The following is a 17,110-nucleotide window of genomic DNA, read 5'->3' as shown; positions in this document are numbered from 1 at the left end:
AAATGAACACATTCCTTACTAGAGGACATTTTTTTGTCCATGACATGTTCTGAATTTCATTATAAATATTTTGACATATGTTCAATGGCCATCAATGTAGTGTACAGAATGTAAAAACCATTATGACATATAACAAGTCCAATGTCCATCAATGTGGTGTACACCAGTGGTCTCCAGTTATTTTCCTCCAAAGTCCAAATTACGTAGCGCAATTGGGAGGCTGTGGGCCAAACCAATGCCCCATGAGACACAAGTTAGATTTCAGGACAGAGAGCACATTTTTGCTTTTCCATTTCACCTTCCTGTCAATGTCTGTTGAGACTGTTAGCATAAGATCTAATTCTCTGTGAATTAGAGAGATACTATGATCCACTGAAGATTTAGTGACCGAAAATCACACACAATTACATTTCCATTTGTTCCAACCTCATGGCAGGCCCAATGTTTGCCATGCCCAGGCCGGATTTGGCCCACAGGCCTTTGTTTGGAGACCAAGGATGTACACAATGTCAAAATCATCATGTATCTAAATGTAATGTGTTAATGTTGTTATTGTTTCATCCATTATTATGTAGTTATTATTATTATATACCTGTAAGACACCATCATATACATAATATTAATTGCAATAATCACATAACTGAGTTATCAGATTCCCCTGATAAATGTAATTTTGATTTTAAAATCTCAGCGATCCATTTGTGCATTGTAATAACCTCTTGTGAGAGTGAGTGTAAAATATACAGTATCTGTGTGACTGTTTGACTGCCCCTTAGGGATGGAATGAATGTATGACTCTGGTCAATGACTATATGTATGTTACTCATGTTTTGCACAAAAAGGTATCATGAAATTATTATAAAAATAATCGTTTTTTACACGCCACCAAATAAAGACACGCCTCTGAAGCGAATGGCTATCCTGCCCAGTTTGTGATGCATCAAACGTCAGACGGCACACTGAAAAGGTACAGCCCTCTCTATAAAACACTACAACAAAGAACGGGGAGGTCAGACAGTGCAGACATGCGGGTCTCTCCTAATCTGTTTGTGCTGGCCTTAACAGTCTCAGTGACTGCACTGCTCGCCCCCACTCTCACTCTCAGTACCTACACCTCCACCCCTCCCAACTCTGATCTTTGTTACCTGCGAGAGCAGTTTGATCTGACTGGGATTCAAAGGGATGGGGACGTGATAATAGGTGGACTGTTTGAGGTTCATATGCTTCCTATACAACCTGAGCTGTCTTACAGGAGCAAACCAAAACAGATCTGGTGTCAAGAGTGAGTTTATAGAGGCCAGTACACCAAGGAAACCATGTTTCAGGACATGCAAACAAATATTTAATCTGCAAATGCTGTTGGTTACATTTATGTTGGCAATATCATACTGTATGTGTGCATATCTAATACATATATTGTGTTGTGTGATATATTAATGCCAAAAATGTTTTTATTCAGCAATACTGTAAGTACTCTATCCCACTGCCTGTTGCCAATTTTGTCGACTGTATTTCAACCTTCTCCTACATTGTAGTGATATGACTTGTGATAATAGTATGTTATTGTCTTCTGCATTTGGTCAGTTTTAACTTGGACGGCTTGAAAACCGTAATGGCGATGGCTTTTGCTGTGGAGGAGATCAACAGAAACCCTGACCTCCTCCCCGCTGTGAAACTGGGCTATCGAATTTTCGACAATTGCATGAGGCTGGACGTGGCGTTCCGAGCTGCCATGGCTCTTGTCAGTGGAACAAACAAGTATTCTTCCATGCACAATTGCAGCGGCTTGCCTCCCGTGCTTGGCATTGTGGGGGATCCTATGTCGTCCAGTTCTATTGCCATATCAAGTGTTATGGGGCTGTTCCGTGTTCCAATGGTATGTCACAGCAAACAAATGCATGACTGTGAGCATTGTCTGAAAGAGATTTGTACAGTATGCGCTCTGGGATTTTCTCAGTTTACTTCTTTGGGTTGTAAGTAACTTGTGTGTGGCCTCTGTGTATTATAAGAGCCAATATCTGACAGATATTCACAAAGGGTTCACTTTTAATTAAGCAAAATGCAGATAAATATGAAATGTCATAACTGGCGCAAAAACGGGATTGTTTTGTGAATTCACAAATACAGTTTGTAATTTGAGAATGATAATGCAAACGCTGAACCATGCTGCCTTCTTTTTGTGCTACATGTGTACTAAATATAAAGTTTGTAGTTTCTATGTGCGATGAAATACACAACGTATACATTATTTAAGGGATACATTTGATGATGCTGTGTTCTGTATAGTACAATACTGTTGTGTACTGTGCACTCATGTTTTTCACTGTCTTTTAGGTAAGCTTCTACGCTACCTGTTCCTGTTTGAGTGACAGACAGCGCTACCCGTCTTTTTTCAGAACTATCCCCAGTGATGCTTTTCAAGTGGGAGCTATCATGCAGATCCTGAAGCACTTTGGATGGACGTGGGTCGGCCTCATCTATAACGATGATGAGTATGGCCGGCATGCAGCTCAAGACTTCCATAATGACATCGCCGCGTTCGGTGGCTGTGTGGCGTTCTCCGAAATGCTGCCCAAGGGCATTGACATGCCGCACATCAGACATATAATGCGAGTGATTCAGAATTCCACATCACGAGTGATTGTGGTCTTCTCATCAGGGTCATTCCTCATGCCTCTCATGGATGAGGTCATTCGACAAAATGTGATACGGCAGTGGATTGCCAGCGAGGCGTGGTCCACAGCCAACACGTTTCTCATCCCGCGCCTGCTCCCTTTCCTCAGAGGCACTCTGGGCATCGCCATACGTAGAGGAGAGATCGACGGATTTCAAAAGTTTCTGTTGGGCGTCCGCCCTGACAACGACCCTAAAAATAACATGGTGAGAAGGTTCTGGCAGGAGATGTTCAGCTGCAGGTTTGACCCAGCGGAGGCCTCGTCAGAGGCTGAGGGAAAGATCTGCACAGGACAGGAGGACCTGAGCAAAGCTGACATGGCGTACAGTGATGTGTCTGAACTCAGGCCTTCCTACAATGTCTACAAAGCAGTCTATGCATTGGCACATTCTCTCCATGACCTTGTGAGCTGTGTGCCAGGGCAAGGTCCCTTTGAGGGGAATAGCTGTGCCAGTCTTCATGGGATGCAGCCCTGGCAGGTATGCAAAGTTCATGGAAATCCATAAAACATTGACTTACAAAAATGTTGAAAATTAACTGGAGCATTTGTGTAAGTGAGGCTGGGAGTCACTATTCTTAATGACCTAATCTAGTCTTAAATAATTAAATAAATCCCTCCACGCTATACCCTCCATGTGCCTTTCTGATCCCCTCCACACCCAGAGGCCTATCGTTTTTCATATACGTACTACATTCAGCTGACTGTAGCTTGAATTACTCAGGTCCAGGTTAAGAAAAGCAGAGGGCTGATGGCAGTAACAAGCTCTCTGCTCTGGAACTGCCTTGCTCTTTACAGCCGTGTGTGTTAGTTCTAAGGGCTAGTTCTAAATCCAGATTGAAAACACTTGTCTCTCTTACGTTTCTCTGTAGTTGTACATATGTAGTATTCTGTACACCTTTTACTGTAAAACCGTCTTTCCATGTTTGCTGTCTTTGTTTCTCTTTTTTACTAATATTTTCTAGTAAAAAGAAAAAATGTCTACACTTCAAGTCTGCCTTTTACAGACTGAAAGCTTGCAGATTCAGTAAAGCTGTTTTCCACAGACCTCAAGTGTGCACATTGTTTCCTTTTTACTTACAAGTCTCTACTAAATTCTGCACTTTTTTAATGAGCAGTGACCCTTCACTACTTTACACATGATTTCCTGCATTTTATTGATCTATTGATATAAACACTTTGGTGCATTCCAGCTGTTTGTAAATGTGCTTCTATACCAGATAAATTTGACTTTGACTTATTCTTTATCCCAAATTAGCTACTGCACTACCTACAGGTAGTGAACTTTACAACCGGCTATGGGGATCAGGTGTCGTTTGACAGAAACGGTGATGCCTTGCCCATCTATGACGTCCTGAACTGGTACGGGATGCCGGATGGGACAATGACGTCCAAGAGAGTGGGAGTGGTGGATGAAGCTCGGGCAAATGGGAAAGTTCTCAGTCTGGACGAAGACCAAATCTTCTGGAACTTTGAATCTAACAAAGTAATTCAACCACCCTTTTTTAAATTTGCATTGAAATGCATTGAAATGCTTTGCTCACATTATTAACTCTGTTGAGTAATCAATATTAAATTAAATTTAAGAATATATTAGATGTGCTTTAAATATAATTGGCACTAAACTTTCTGCTAAAATTCTAGATATTTTCACATACATATTTAGTACATGAATTATAATAAAGAAATAAATCTGCATAATAATAACCATACATACAGTATAGGGCTGTAACGATATTGTATCGAATCAAGAAATCGTGATACGCTGAGTCACGATACTGTATCGTGATGCAAGAATGCAATATCGTGATACACCCTTTCAAAGTTCTGTTACCCTTCAGTGAAGAAAACAATCACATGACATGATGTGATGGTGATACAAATCAATATTTTTTTTCAATCGTGGGGTGTATCGAACCGTAGGTCACAAATCGTGATACGAACCGAATCGTGAGTTGAATGTATCGTTACAGCCCTAATACAGTAGTAAATACATGATATCCCGGAAATGTAAACTAACTGTACAAATATGCAAATATTTGTGTGGGCAGTGCATAGAATTAATAGTTAATTCTATGTATTGTATTTTGTCTCTTCTGTATCTGCTCACAGCCTCCTAGGTCAGTGTGCAGTGAGCCCTGTCCCCCTGGCACCAGGAAGGCTGCAAGCAAAGGACTGCCCATCTGCTGCTTTGATTGCATCCCTTGTGCAGACGGAGAAATCAGTAACACCACAGGTAAAAAAAAAAAAAGAAAGAGACAATAAGCCTGTAGCCTCTTACTGCAGATGGGGTTGCTGGTGGGCCTATTCACTATTTGCTGAAAATACTCAGCTACTACATCATAACAACATTGCTATGACAGTACTGGAAGCCAAGTAACATATGAAGACATAGCCATTACAATTTTGGTGACAGTAAGGTTATAACATAGGCTTTGCGCTAAGGGGTTATGTCACGTCAAGCTGAACACAGGGTTAGTTCTATTTGTATTATTTTTCTTAAAACTTTATGAAATGGAATCAGTGTATTGACAAATTCACTTCTTCTTTTTCGCTTAGATTCTAATGAATGCTTCAAATGTCCAAAGGAGTTCTGGTCAAGCCCCAAGAGAGACCGCTGTGTCCCAAAGGAGGTTGAGTTTCTCTCGTATGAGGAGGCCTTGGGCATCTCCTTGACAACAGTGTCCATATTTGGGGCATGCGTTGCTGCTGTGGTGCTTGGAGTATTTGTTTTCCATCGGCACACACCAGTCGTCCGAGCCAACAACTCTGAGCTGAGCTTCCTGATCCTGCTTTCACTAAAGCTCTGTTTCCTGTGTGCGCTGCTGTTCATTGGTCAGCCCAGGACATGGACCTGTCAGCTCCGCCATGCTGCATTTGGCATCAGCTTCGTGCTCTGTGTCTCCAGCATCCTGGTGAAGACGATGGTGGTGATTGCTGTCTTCAAGGCCTCTAAACCTGATGGCCAGGGGGCCATGAAGTGGTTTGGAGCAGCTCAGCAGAGGGCCACTGTTTTTATCCTCACTTCTCTACAAGTGGTCATCTGTGTGGTCTGGCTGTCCACTGCCTCTCCCACGCCACACAAAAACACTCACTACCAGAGCTCCAAGATTGTGTTTGAGTGTGCCGTTGGGTCAGTGGCAGGGTTTGCTACGCTGCTGGGCTACATAGGCCTTCTGGCAGCCATTAGCTTTCTGTTAGCGTTCTTAGCAAGAAACCTTCCAGACACTTTCAATGAGGCCAAGTTCATTACATTTAGCATGTTGATCTTCTGTGCAGTGTGGATTGCGTTTGTTCCTGCATATGTCAGCTCTCCTGGTAAATACGCAGATGCAGTGGAGATCTTTGCTATCTTGGCCTCCAGTTTTGGGCTACTCATGGCCATTTTTGTCCCAAAATGCTACATCATTCTCCTGCACCCAGAAAGAAACACCAAAAAAGCACTCATGGGTCGAACTTCTTGATGACTTTCCTATCTGTCTGCCATAAATATTCTTGTTCACTTCAAGGTCACAAACAAGATGTTTAATTTCAGAAGCTTATGTAAATGTATAGATTTTTCTTCTCACATTTGTGTTAATTCTATTTTACAACTAATTTTCACACATGGAAAACAAACATGTTCAGATGCCTGTCTTGTGTTCAGAATATTAAAATAAAACACCCCTGTTACCAAACCAGCAATATTATTTACATTATTTCAGCATGACACTTGCATGGACTCTGCCATTTCAACTGTATTTTCGAATAGCGAGTAGTAGCATATCAGACATAACCTGATTCTCAACAGACCAGTGTAGTTCCACACAGATTCATGAGATCCAATGCTAGGTCTGGTAGAACATGCGTTGGATTCACCTCCAGAAGGCATGGCTATATCTATAATTTGTCTGTCTCCTCCCTGCCACCAACAAATTCCTTCAAGAACGTTCTCTGTTCATCTCTCTAAAGAATACTTTACAATATGTCATGTGACTCAGTGCGAGCTGCCGTTGTTTTTGAAACAATAAATGCTTTGGCCAGTTTCTTGCTGTAAAGATTCTCGGGCGCCCAGACCTCTGTGTAGTTTAGTGCAGTGTAATGTATTGTAGTGCAGTGTACTCCGCCAGAGGTGCTCCGCCAGCATATACACACACAGGTCTGGTTTGAACCATGCTACATCAGACAAACGTGAAAGGATTTTTGATAAAACCATGCCTTCGGATTACTGAAAGTGCATGGTCATTGTACCAGATGAATGTTTAGATTAATCGTGATTTACTTGAGGATCCTACAGAGTGCAAATTAGAACAAATTCAAACAAAAGAAGTAGTGAAGGTATTTTTTGTTTATTTTATGTTATTTTGTATTGTGTGCGTGTGTATGTGTATGTGTGTGAGTAGGATATGAAGTGTATGGGATTTCTTTTATTTTTTTTTGTTTGTTTTGTTTTATTTTTATGTTTGTTTCTGTTTTTATAAAGGAAGAGGCCGAATTGTTGGAGGGTGTGTAATGGGTGTTGGGTATAAAGTCTGGTGAGGTGAAAGGGGATTGAGTGAGGCAGAGGGGGTTTGGGTGAAAAGGGTCTTGAGTTTGGCTGGTGAAGTTTCAGCTTGAGCGTCGAAAGCAGGCGGTGAAGATATGATACCAGGGGCGCTTTCGAGACTTCTGCTCCTCAGCAGCAGGCACAGCCGTGCCTGGATCATCAGATGGAGCACGAGGAGCGTCCGTCTCTCCCTGCAGACCTGCTGAAGAATGAGGAAATAACAAGTAGAGTAGCCTGTATTTAACAACAACAACAACAGCAACAGAAGAAGGAATTAAAACAGTGGTCGGTAAAAACAAGACACCTTACCTATGTTGGAAGCGCTGTTAACTGGAGCAACCTTGGAGCTGCGTCTCTTTGGGATCTTGGAACAGATAAGGACAATTAAAAGTTGAAGTCTATCACACGTATTCTCATTACCCAGATGTTAAAAAAACAACAAATCATATCATTTTACAAGTGTAGCAGTTTTTTGGATGTACCTTCAGTCTCCATCTGTTCTTTCTGGGAGTTTGCCCACCTGCTTCTTCAGACACAGGCCCAAGGGAGGATGAGCCACCACTTAAGGCAGACGAAGCAGCTGGAACTTCTGCGCCATACTGGTTCGACATTTCCTCTCTCAATTTCATCAGTAACATGTCATCAAACGATTCATCCTGGGTATTCTCTGCCCTTCTCAGAACAGCCCCCGGTCCAAACTTCTTCACCAAGAAGGTGTCCATAGTCTTGTAGATGCTCTGGATCTTCACATTGCCGAGATACTCCTGAAAACTCGGCGATCCTCCTGAGGCACTGGTGAACTCGGCTAGAATTTTCTCGGTCAGCTGTTGTGATATCTCCGTCTTGTCCTTAGGGCTGGTGTGTGCATCCCTCATTTTGGCCAGTAGCCTCAGCAACAGCACAGTGGTGAAACAGCCATTATCCTCCTTTCTGTCTTCATACCGGGGCAGCCAAGATGCAGCAGAGGAAGGCCTTCCTGTGCTTGTTGTCTCTGGCTCATTGGTGATAGATGAGGCCTGAACCTGAAGATCGCCTTGCTGATTTTGTGCCGCCACTGAGTCCTTGTGCATCATATCCTGTAGCTGCTGAACCATCACACTGCTGAATACACCAACAAGGCTTTGATGTTTCTGGCCAGCAGAGCTTTGGTCCATGTTGCTGCTGGATGCTGCATCTCTGACACTGTCCTGAGATCCAAGTGCAGCACCAGAATTAGAGTTCCTCAGTACCGCAAGGAGCATATCGGTTAATCTTCCAGTGTCAGGGACAGTCTCACATGCATCAGGTGAAGCAACATTCTCTGGAGCACTATGGGCCACCAGCTGGGGGAGGTGTGGCTGAAGCAAATTCTTGAAGGCCCCCTCAGCGAAAGAATAAAGCGCCTCAGGATTTTTTGCAGCCTCTGTTAGAGGAGCAGATGAGGTCAGAACACTATCCACCTGACCAACAAGTTCCTTGGCAATTGTGTCGATACTTTCACTAGAAAATAGCTTTGTCAACATCACATCATATCTCTGTGGGTCATATCTAGCTGGGTCATCTGATTTTTCTCCTACTGCGGGAGCTGCGGACAAGGAAGGGGTATGGCGCTTGGCACTGCCAGCTGGAAGGGTCGACGTCGAACAACAAGAGGATGTAACTGCTGAATGACAAGAGAGACGCCATCCAATATTCCTCCTGAAGGTGGCCAGGGCTTCTTTTATCCTGACCAGAATCTGATATCCTGAGCAGAATCTGATATCCACTTCTGTCCCATGCTCGCTTGACAGTTCCTCTCTCAATTTCTTCAGCAATATGTCATCAAACGATTCATCCTTTGTATTCTCTGCCCTTCTCAGAACAGCCCCCAGTCCAAACTTCTTCACTACGAAGCTATCCATGGTCTTGTAGATGCTCTGGATCTTCACATTGCCGAGATACTCCTGAAAGCTCGGCGATCCTCCTGAGGCACAGGTGAACTCGGCTAGAATTTTCTCGGTCAGCTGTTGTGATATCTCCATCTTGTCCTTAGGGCCGGTGTGTGCATCCCTCATTTTGGCCAGTAGCCTCAGCAACAGCACAGTGGTGAAACAGCCATTATCCTCCTTTCTGTCTTCATACCGGGGCAGCCAAGATGCAGCAGAGGAAGGCCTTCCTGTGCTTGTTGTCTCTGGCTCATTGGTGACAGATGAGGCCTGAACCTGAAGATCGCCTTGCTGATTTTGTGCCGCCACTGAGTCCTTGTGCATCATCTCCAGTAGCTGCTGGACCATCAGACTGCTGAATACACCAACAAGGCTTTGATGTTTCTGGCCAGCAGAGCTTTGGTCCATGTTGCTGCTGGATACTGCATCTCTGACACTGTCCTGAGATCCAAGTGCAGCACCAGAATTAGAGTTCCTCAATACTGCGACAAGTATGTCGGTTAATCCTCCAGTGTCAGGGACAGTCTCACATGCATCGGGTGAAGCAACATCCTCTGGAGCATTTTTGGCCACAAGCTGTAGGAGGTGTGGCTGAAGCAAATTCTTGAAGGCCCCCTCAGCGAAAGAATAAAGCGCCTCAGGAACTTGTGCAGCCTCTGGTAGAGGAGCAGATGAGGTCAGAACACCATCCACCTGACCAACAAGTTCCTTGGCAATTGCGTCAATGCTTTCACTAGAAAATAGCTTTGTCAACATCACATCATATCTCTCTGGGTCATATCTAGCTGGATCATAAGATTTATCTACTGCGGCATCTTCGTACAAGGAAGGGGTATGGCTCTGGTCACTGTCGGCTGGAAGATTCAACAACGAACAGCAAGAGGATCTAGCAACTGCTGAATGACAGGAGAGACGCCATCCAATACTCTTTCTGAAGGTGGCCAGGACTTCTTTTATCCTGAGCAGAATCTGATATCCAGCGTTAACAGCAATCGCAGGCGAGGGATGTCCAGTACCAGGACTGCCATCAGACATACAATGAAGACATAGAGTTTAGGACATTTTTGCACATGCATGCAAGACAGGCAAGACCAGAAACTTCATTTCTATCACTGGCTTTAGTTCTATTTTCGGCTTTTGTTAAATTACAGGTTTCCTGCATTCAGCATTCAGCATTTGAGGGCATCTATTTTTCTTGTTTTCAAGTGATAAATCAGGCATAATCATAAACACTTTAACTCATTAAATAAGTTATTACTGTCTGACAAAAGGTTTCATAGCAATTTCTGAATTACAGTTATTTTCTGATTTCACCTTGAGGATAGATGTAAGACGCTGTCCAAATCATTTTTGCCGTGCAGAACAGCTGGTAAGATCACTCTAGTTGAGCTGAGGCTGACAACTCTCAGGACAGCCTGACAAAGTTCATTAAACTGGGTCCTTGTCATCTATGGTAAATACAAGTATGGTTTAAACAAAAACAAGCTTAATACCACTTTGTACAAATCATTGAAACTATTTGTTGAGATAATGCTACTTACAGAAATGTTTATCATGTTGCAAAAGGCCATCCATTCCCTAGGACAGAAAATACAATTGAGATATTTTAGGAGAAGACACCTAATGTATGTGAATAATCTGTGAAGTGGGCAAATGAATCAATAACTATAAAATCAACATTCAGGTAGCATGTAGAAAAGACAACTCACTCCTCCGTGAGATTAAGGACGTATTCCTGAAGAGGAAGCGAGCCTGTTGAGCTTGGTAATGAACCAGGTCCAGGCTCATGCCGCGGAGGATCTTCTATGCCTAAGAATATGTTAAGTACTTTACCCTTAGATTCACCAACTTCATTTTCTACATTGATCGATTTATAGACTTATATGAGGTAGCGTATGTCATATTTTTAGTAGTTTAATCCCAGAATATATGGTGGATATTCATTCTTCAATTCATTCTCTCATTCATTCTTTTGTAGGGTCTATATTTATCACAACCATCAACATCTCGTCAAATTTCTTTATTCATTATGAAATACAAATGTAGGCTTCACTTTTCATACACAAATAGGTGGATGGATCTTCTCCATGGCTGCCATTTTCAATTACCAGTCATAGACAGGCATCTTTGAATGCAAATCTTAATAGGCCTGTATTTTGGTCAGACCAGCTGATTACTTTTTTAAATGTTAGTTTTTAATGTTTAAATGTTAACATTTATGAAAAGATCAAATCTGTGAATGTTTTGAATACTAAAATTAGAGTATGTACTGTACATATTTAAAGACTATATTGGATATTGAAAAAACTGACCTTTCTTCATCGTCTTGAAGAAAAAACCTTCATTAACTGTAAATTCAATTTTGTCATTGCAAATTGCTATGCCTTCTTCAGGAACAAATGCAGAAGAATAGCAAAGAATCATACACTACAAATTTGAGTACACCCACGGAACACAAGATATGTCATTGCTTACATCACAATGGTAGCCACTGACAAACATCACAGCAACCTGCCATAGCCCATTGTTGCCTTTAACAATAGAACTCTCTTTTCTGATTGGCTGATGGTGGAGGGAAGTTCTGTCTTTATTTATAGGGAAGTTTTTTTTTATTTATGTTATGGTGTGTGTGTGTGTGTGTGTGTGTGTGTGTGTGTGTGTGTGTGTGTGTGTGTGTGTGTGTGTGTGTGGCAGAAGAATATTGTTCTGAGAAAAATACAGAGCCTCTGTGATAAATTGTTTCCCAAAAGGGTTCACATGTAACACCATCTTCATGGGCCATTTCACGAAACCATCTTATCGAGGAATCATCGTAGGAACTCTTGGGGTTTTTCACATGTATGTAGTCCTCTAAGTGAACCGAACTCAGTACTCCAAAAAGGGAACCAATAGAAAAAGAACTTTCTGTGTAGCTTATAATATGTAGGACACCCACCTTTCTCTTACTGCAAAACCAGTTTACCTATGGGTACTAGTAAAGTTAAGTAAACTGAACTGAACTGAACAAACTCTAAGGGTTTTTCCATATACAGTATATGATCCCCTTTCAGTGAACCACACTCAAGTCAAGTGGACCAAAAAGTCAATCAACAGAAAAAGAAATCAGTTTTCTACACACTGAGTGTATTACAAAAAGGATGCTGTTTTTGTGTTCCATTAGGCTTTAATGGGGTGTCTGTCCTTTTTTTGATCTTACCCCACCCTCTAGACTAGCTCTCCCCTAACTAACCCTTCGCGTAGAGCCTATGTTATAACCTCAATGTCACCAAAATGGTAATCTAGCCTATTATTTAAGACTCTTTGTAATGTCATAGCAATGTTGTTATGATGTAATTGAACATTTTCAGCAAATAGTGACTAGGATCGCTGGTGATCCAATCTGCATGAAAGGGTTATGTGATTGCACCTAGTCACAGGTGTAGCTTCAACAAACTGTACCTAGACCACTTAAACAAACAGAAGTTAAAGGGACAGTTTGGTCAATTTCAACATGCAGTTGTAATGCTCACACTACCCTGGACTTGTCAGTGCCTGAGATTTTTTTTTCTTCTTCTTCAGCCGTTTCCGAGATCCTGGTCATTGTAATGGGGGCAGCTCTTTGTTTACATTTCAAAAAAACATTTTTTATTTATTCCCAAAAACATCCAAAAGGTTATAAAACATCAGCAGACAACTAGCAAACAGCAGTACCTTTTGGGAAAATATTTGGAGTTGGCCTATGTTTCATTTTTTTAAAATGTAAACAAACGCTGCCCCCATTAGAATTGCTCATATCTCGGAAAGGGCTGAGCCGAAAAATGTGGTATCACCAGGTACTGACAAGTCAAGGGTAGCGTGAGTGTTATGGAACCTCTTTTGTTTTAATTACACCGCGAGCCAGTCTGGCTGCGGTCCACAAGTCGTTGCTACGGCAACGGACATAAACAACAACTGTAACAACTGTAACGCCACTTCGCAACTTCTTGGAAACTTTGTTTCGTCTGTCAAAAGCATTGCTTGTAAGTTATTTTAGTCAATGTATGTTTGCTCATTAATCCTATGAGTCTGTGTAACATAAGCAGATCTCATCTCATTGTATGCCGCTTGTTATTTAGAGTTATTCATATATTAATCTAAATCATTCCTCTATCATTCTTGTACAGTTTTACAGATCTATTTATGACTAAACAACATGAACTTCATCCAACGTTGTTCGACTCGTTCTTGAAATAAGAAGATTTGTTTAAGCTACTTGTCAATGGTGTTAGAGACCACCGGAGGACAGGATAGTAAAAAAGCAATGCTTTTGACAGACGAAACAACGGTGCCCTACGACGAAAGAATGGCAACGTCTCATCATCTCCCCTCCTCTGTCTACAACGCGTCACCCCGTGACAAAGCGACATCAGGAAATACAGAGGTGAGACACGCGAACTCTTTCAGTCAGCTGGAAACCAGATCAATAATATCCAATAGTCCGTCATGCTCGTCAAGAATTCCTGCAAGTATGATAGCCGCTAGAGCCCGCGCTAAGGCGGAAGCCGCAAAGGCATGCAGCGCACTGGTTAAGAGAGAGGCTGAAGTGATATTAGAGAAGGCCAGGCTGGAGGCAGAGCTCCGCACGCTGCAACACGAAAAGGATGTCGCGGCAGCCCTGGTGGAAGCCACAATTCTCGAGTCAGCGGCAGCAGAGCTAGAAAATGAAAGTGACATTTTTCCATTGCCAATCGGACCTGTGGAAAACCGAAACACTGACTCTCCTGTATCCCACTACTATTCCACACCGGATCAGCTTTCTCCCTATCAGAGCCAGTCACTTCTTTATCCTCTTCCCATCAAAAACATTTATCAGACATATGCCGCAGAGCAAACTACACAGTCATGTCCCCCTGTACACCATAACTTTGCTCAGCCTCATTCTTCCCTTCCTGTCAACGCCATGCCCCAGCAGCCACACAAGAAAGAACCCACTGACAGTCAAGTGCACCTCCACTATCCTCAGCAACCAAATCACCATCAGCTCTCTCCATATCAAGCCCAGCCACTCTATCCCTCTACCATCAGGGCAGCTCATCAAACATACGCTGCCGAACAAGCCAATGTTCAGGTATACTCTCCTCCACACTACAATCCAGCACAAGTCAGAACACACCAGCTCCACTCCATTCACCAGCCACACACCATGGAGCAATCAGACATGCAGCTACAGTCCCACCATGCTGACATCGCCATCCGATCAGCTCACAGTCAGAGTCACGCTGGCCACAGTACACCGAGTGCACATCAGCCACCAGCACACCAAATTCCAGACATCACCAACAGAAAGGAGCTCCCACCACGAAACACAGACCATGCAGTCATGAGTGACATTTCCAGATACTTTGTACGCCGTGAGCTTGTTAATTCAGGGCTTAGCAAGTTTGACGATCACCCTCAAAACTACTGGACCTGGAAGTCCTCGTTTAACAATGCCATAGAAGGACTCAGATTGACTGCCAGTGAAGAGCTAGATCTTTTAGTTAAATGGCTAGGGCCTCAGTCTTCAGAACATGTCAAGAGGGTAAGAGCTGTTCATATTACTGACCCCGCTGCTGGCCTTAGAATGGTGTGGACACGACTTGAGGACTGCTACGGCTGTCCAGAAATAATTGAAAAAGCTCTTTTGTTGTTACAGCACGTGGTGTGGCCCCCATCGTCAGCAAACTCCCTCACAACCTCCAAGAGTTATGGATGTCACTGGGTTCCAAGTACAAGGCTGATCACCAGGTAACCTTTCCTCCTTTCTCATACTTCGCTGACTTTGTCTGCTATGAGGCCCACAAACGCAATGATCCCAGCTTCACACTTCATGTAAATTTAAGCGAGACTGCAAAGTCAGACTACTCTGTAAAGAGACAGTGGCAACCCAAGACCTTTGTATCTGCCAACAAGACTGAGATCATGCACACACAGACCACAGGCACAGATGGCATTACAACCAACATACCAGAAATTGACAAGCAGTGCCCCATTCACCAAAAGCCCCATCCCCTCAAACGCTGTAGAGGCTTTCGAGCCAAAAGCTTGGAGGAGCGCAAAACCTTCTTAAAGGAAAACAGTATCTGTTTCAGGTGCTGTTCTTCAAACAGTCATCTGGCAAAAGACTGCAATGTGGCCCTGCATTGTTTTGAATGTAAAAGTAACACACACATCACAGCCCTCCATCCCGGACCACCTCCATGGACTGTCGAGTCCCCTAGTGCAGAGCACGGCGGGGAGGAAGAGAACATTCTTCCTGCAGTTAACAACAAATGCACAAAAGTTTGTATTGACTCTGTTAGTTCTCGCTCTTGCTCCAAGATCTGTCTCATTGAGGTCTGTCACAAGAGCAAACCAGACAATGGTGTGAAGGTATATGCAATACTCGACGATCAGAGCAACCGGTCACTTGCTAGATCAGAGTTCTTCGACATCTTCAACCTCAAGAGCACAGAGTCTCCTTACACTCTACGCACATGTGCTGGAGTCACAGAAATGTCTGGAAGGAAAGCAACAGGCTTCATCGCACGGCCTCTCGATGGATCCTGTAACGTGTCCCTTCCAACACTCATTGAATGCAACCACATGCCGAACGACAGGTCAGAGATACCTACGCCTGAAGTAGCAAAACACCATTCACACTTGAGCTCAGTCGCTCACCTCATTCCTCCCCTCAATCCAGATGCCCAGATTCTCCTTCTGCTTGGCCGTGATGTCCTACAAGTTCACAAGGTCAGAGATCAACACAATGGGCCTACAAATGCACCTTATGCACAGAGACTTGACCTCGGCTGGGTTGTAGTTGGTGAGGTTTGTTCAAACCCTGCTGACGCTACAGCCCCTTCAGCAGCCACCACTACAGCAGCAGCCAATACAGTCCCAGCAGCAGGTCTACTTCAGCAGCCAACCCAGACAGAGATGACAAGCTACCTCCACAACCGGCAGGTCCAACCATCTCATCAGCCCTCTCCAGCGCCACCTGAGCCCAGGACCGTTGCGCTGCCTCCCCAATGGGAACCAGCCTGGGACTCAGAGGGCAAAATCTACTACTACCACAACATCACCCAGCGAGTTCAGTGGAACCTTCCAAGCTGAGGTAGTGGTAGCAGTCAGCTGGCAGTTACACACAAACACATACACACACACACTATCCACTTGTGATCGACAAGGCTGCACGCCGAACGCTGCCCTTACACACAAACACACACACACTATCCTGTGATCGACAAGGGTGCACGCCGAACGCTGCCCTTACAACCAGACACCCACTTTGCATTACACACTGATATGAAGAAACAAGAGAGGACTTGAACACTTTGAGCAATGGACACTGAAAAAAAAAGAACCTTTATTACACTGTCAATGATACTTGTTGTGATTAATGAGTAATATGTTTCAGAATTTAATTGTTATTGATATTGTGTCCAATATCAGACGGGGAGTGTTATGGAACCTCTTTTGTTTTAATTACGCCGCGAGCCAGTCTGGCTGCGGTCCACAAGTCGTTGCTACGGCAACGGACATAAACAACAACTGTAACAACTGTAACGCCACTTCGCAACTTCTTGGCAACTTTGTTTCGTCTGTCAAAAGCATTGCTTGTAAGTTATTTTAGTCAATGTATGTTTTCTCATTAATCCTATGAGTCTGTGTAACATAAGCAGATCTCATCTCATTGTATGCCGCTTGTTATTTAGAGAGTTATTCATATATTAATCTAAATCATTCTTCTATCATTCTTGTACAGTTTTACAGATCTATTTATGACTAAACAACATGAACTTCATCCAACGTTGTTCGACTCGTTCTTGAAATAAGAAGATTTGTTTAAGCTACTTGTCAATGGTGTTAGAGACCACCGGAGGACAGGATAGTGAGCAATACAACTGCATGTTGAAATTGACCAAACTGTCCCTTTAAGGATGTTTTCTTTGGTGTTAATATATCATTGAAAATCCTTTAGAGGAACAAATGATATTCTGACATTTTGAAGGATTTCTTTATTAGACGCT

General features: G+C 43.2%; 2 protein-coding genes across 3 annotated transcripts; one reads left to right on the top strand and one right to left on the bottom strand.

The window, feature by feature from the left end:
- The first annotated feature begins 1,597 nt into the window (after positions 1-1,597).
- Positions 1,598-6,201, top strand: LOC134453595 (extracellular calcium-sensing receptor-like). Its single transcript, XM_063204375.1, has 5 exons — positions 1,598-1,876; positions 2,335-3,153; positions 3,931-4,158; positions 4,785-4,908; positions 5,232-6,201. Exons 1-5 carry the CDS (start codon positions 1,613-1,615, stop codon positions 6,134-6,136), a joined length of 2,340 nt encoding a protein of 779 aa, XP_063060445.1. The 5' UTR covers positions 1,598-1,612; the 3' UTR covers positions 6,137-6,201.
- A 780-nt stretch (positions 6,202-6,981) lies between these two features.
- LOC134453593 (uncharacterized) lies at positions 6,982-9,885 on the bottom strand. 2 transcript variants are annotated; one of them, XM_063204373.1, is made up of 3 exons: positions 7,680-9,885; positions 7,507-7,561; positions 6,982-7,399 (listed from the first exon to the last, which is right to left on the bottom strand). In XM_063204373.1, the coding sequence occupies exons 1-3, from the start codon at positions 9,855-9,857 to the stop codon at positions 7,260-7,262; spliced, it is 2,373 nt and encodes a 790-aa protein (XP_063060443.1). In that variant the 5' UTR covers positions 9,858-9,885; the 3' UTR covers positions 6,982-7,259. The 2 variants fall into 2 exon arrangements, with proteins under 2 accessions (XP_063060443.1, XP_063060444.1); XM_063204374.1 differs by having other exon boundaries at positions 6,982-7,396.
- Positions 9,886-17,110: the final 7,225 nt, after the last annotated feature.

This window comes from Engraulis encrasicolus, chromosome 8 (genome assembly GCF_034702125.1).
Source record: "Engraulis encrasicolus isolate BLACKSEA-1 chromosome 8, IST_EnEncr_1.0, whole genome shotgun sequence".
In the NCBI taxonomy this organism is placed as follows: domain Eukaryota; kingdom Metazoa; phylum Chordata; class Actinopteri; order Clupeiformes; family Engraulidae; genus Engraulis; species Engraulis encrasicolus.
Note: the sequence above shows the minus strand (reverse complement) of the source record. Positions and strands in the feature narration are given on the sequence as shown.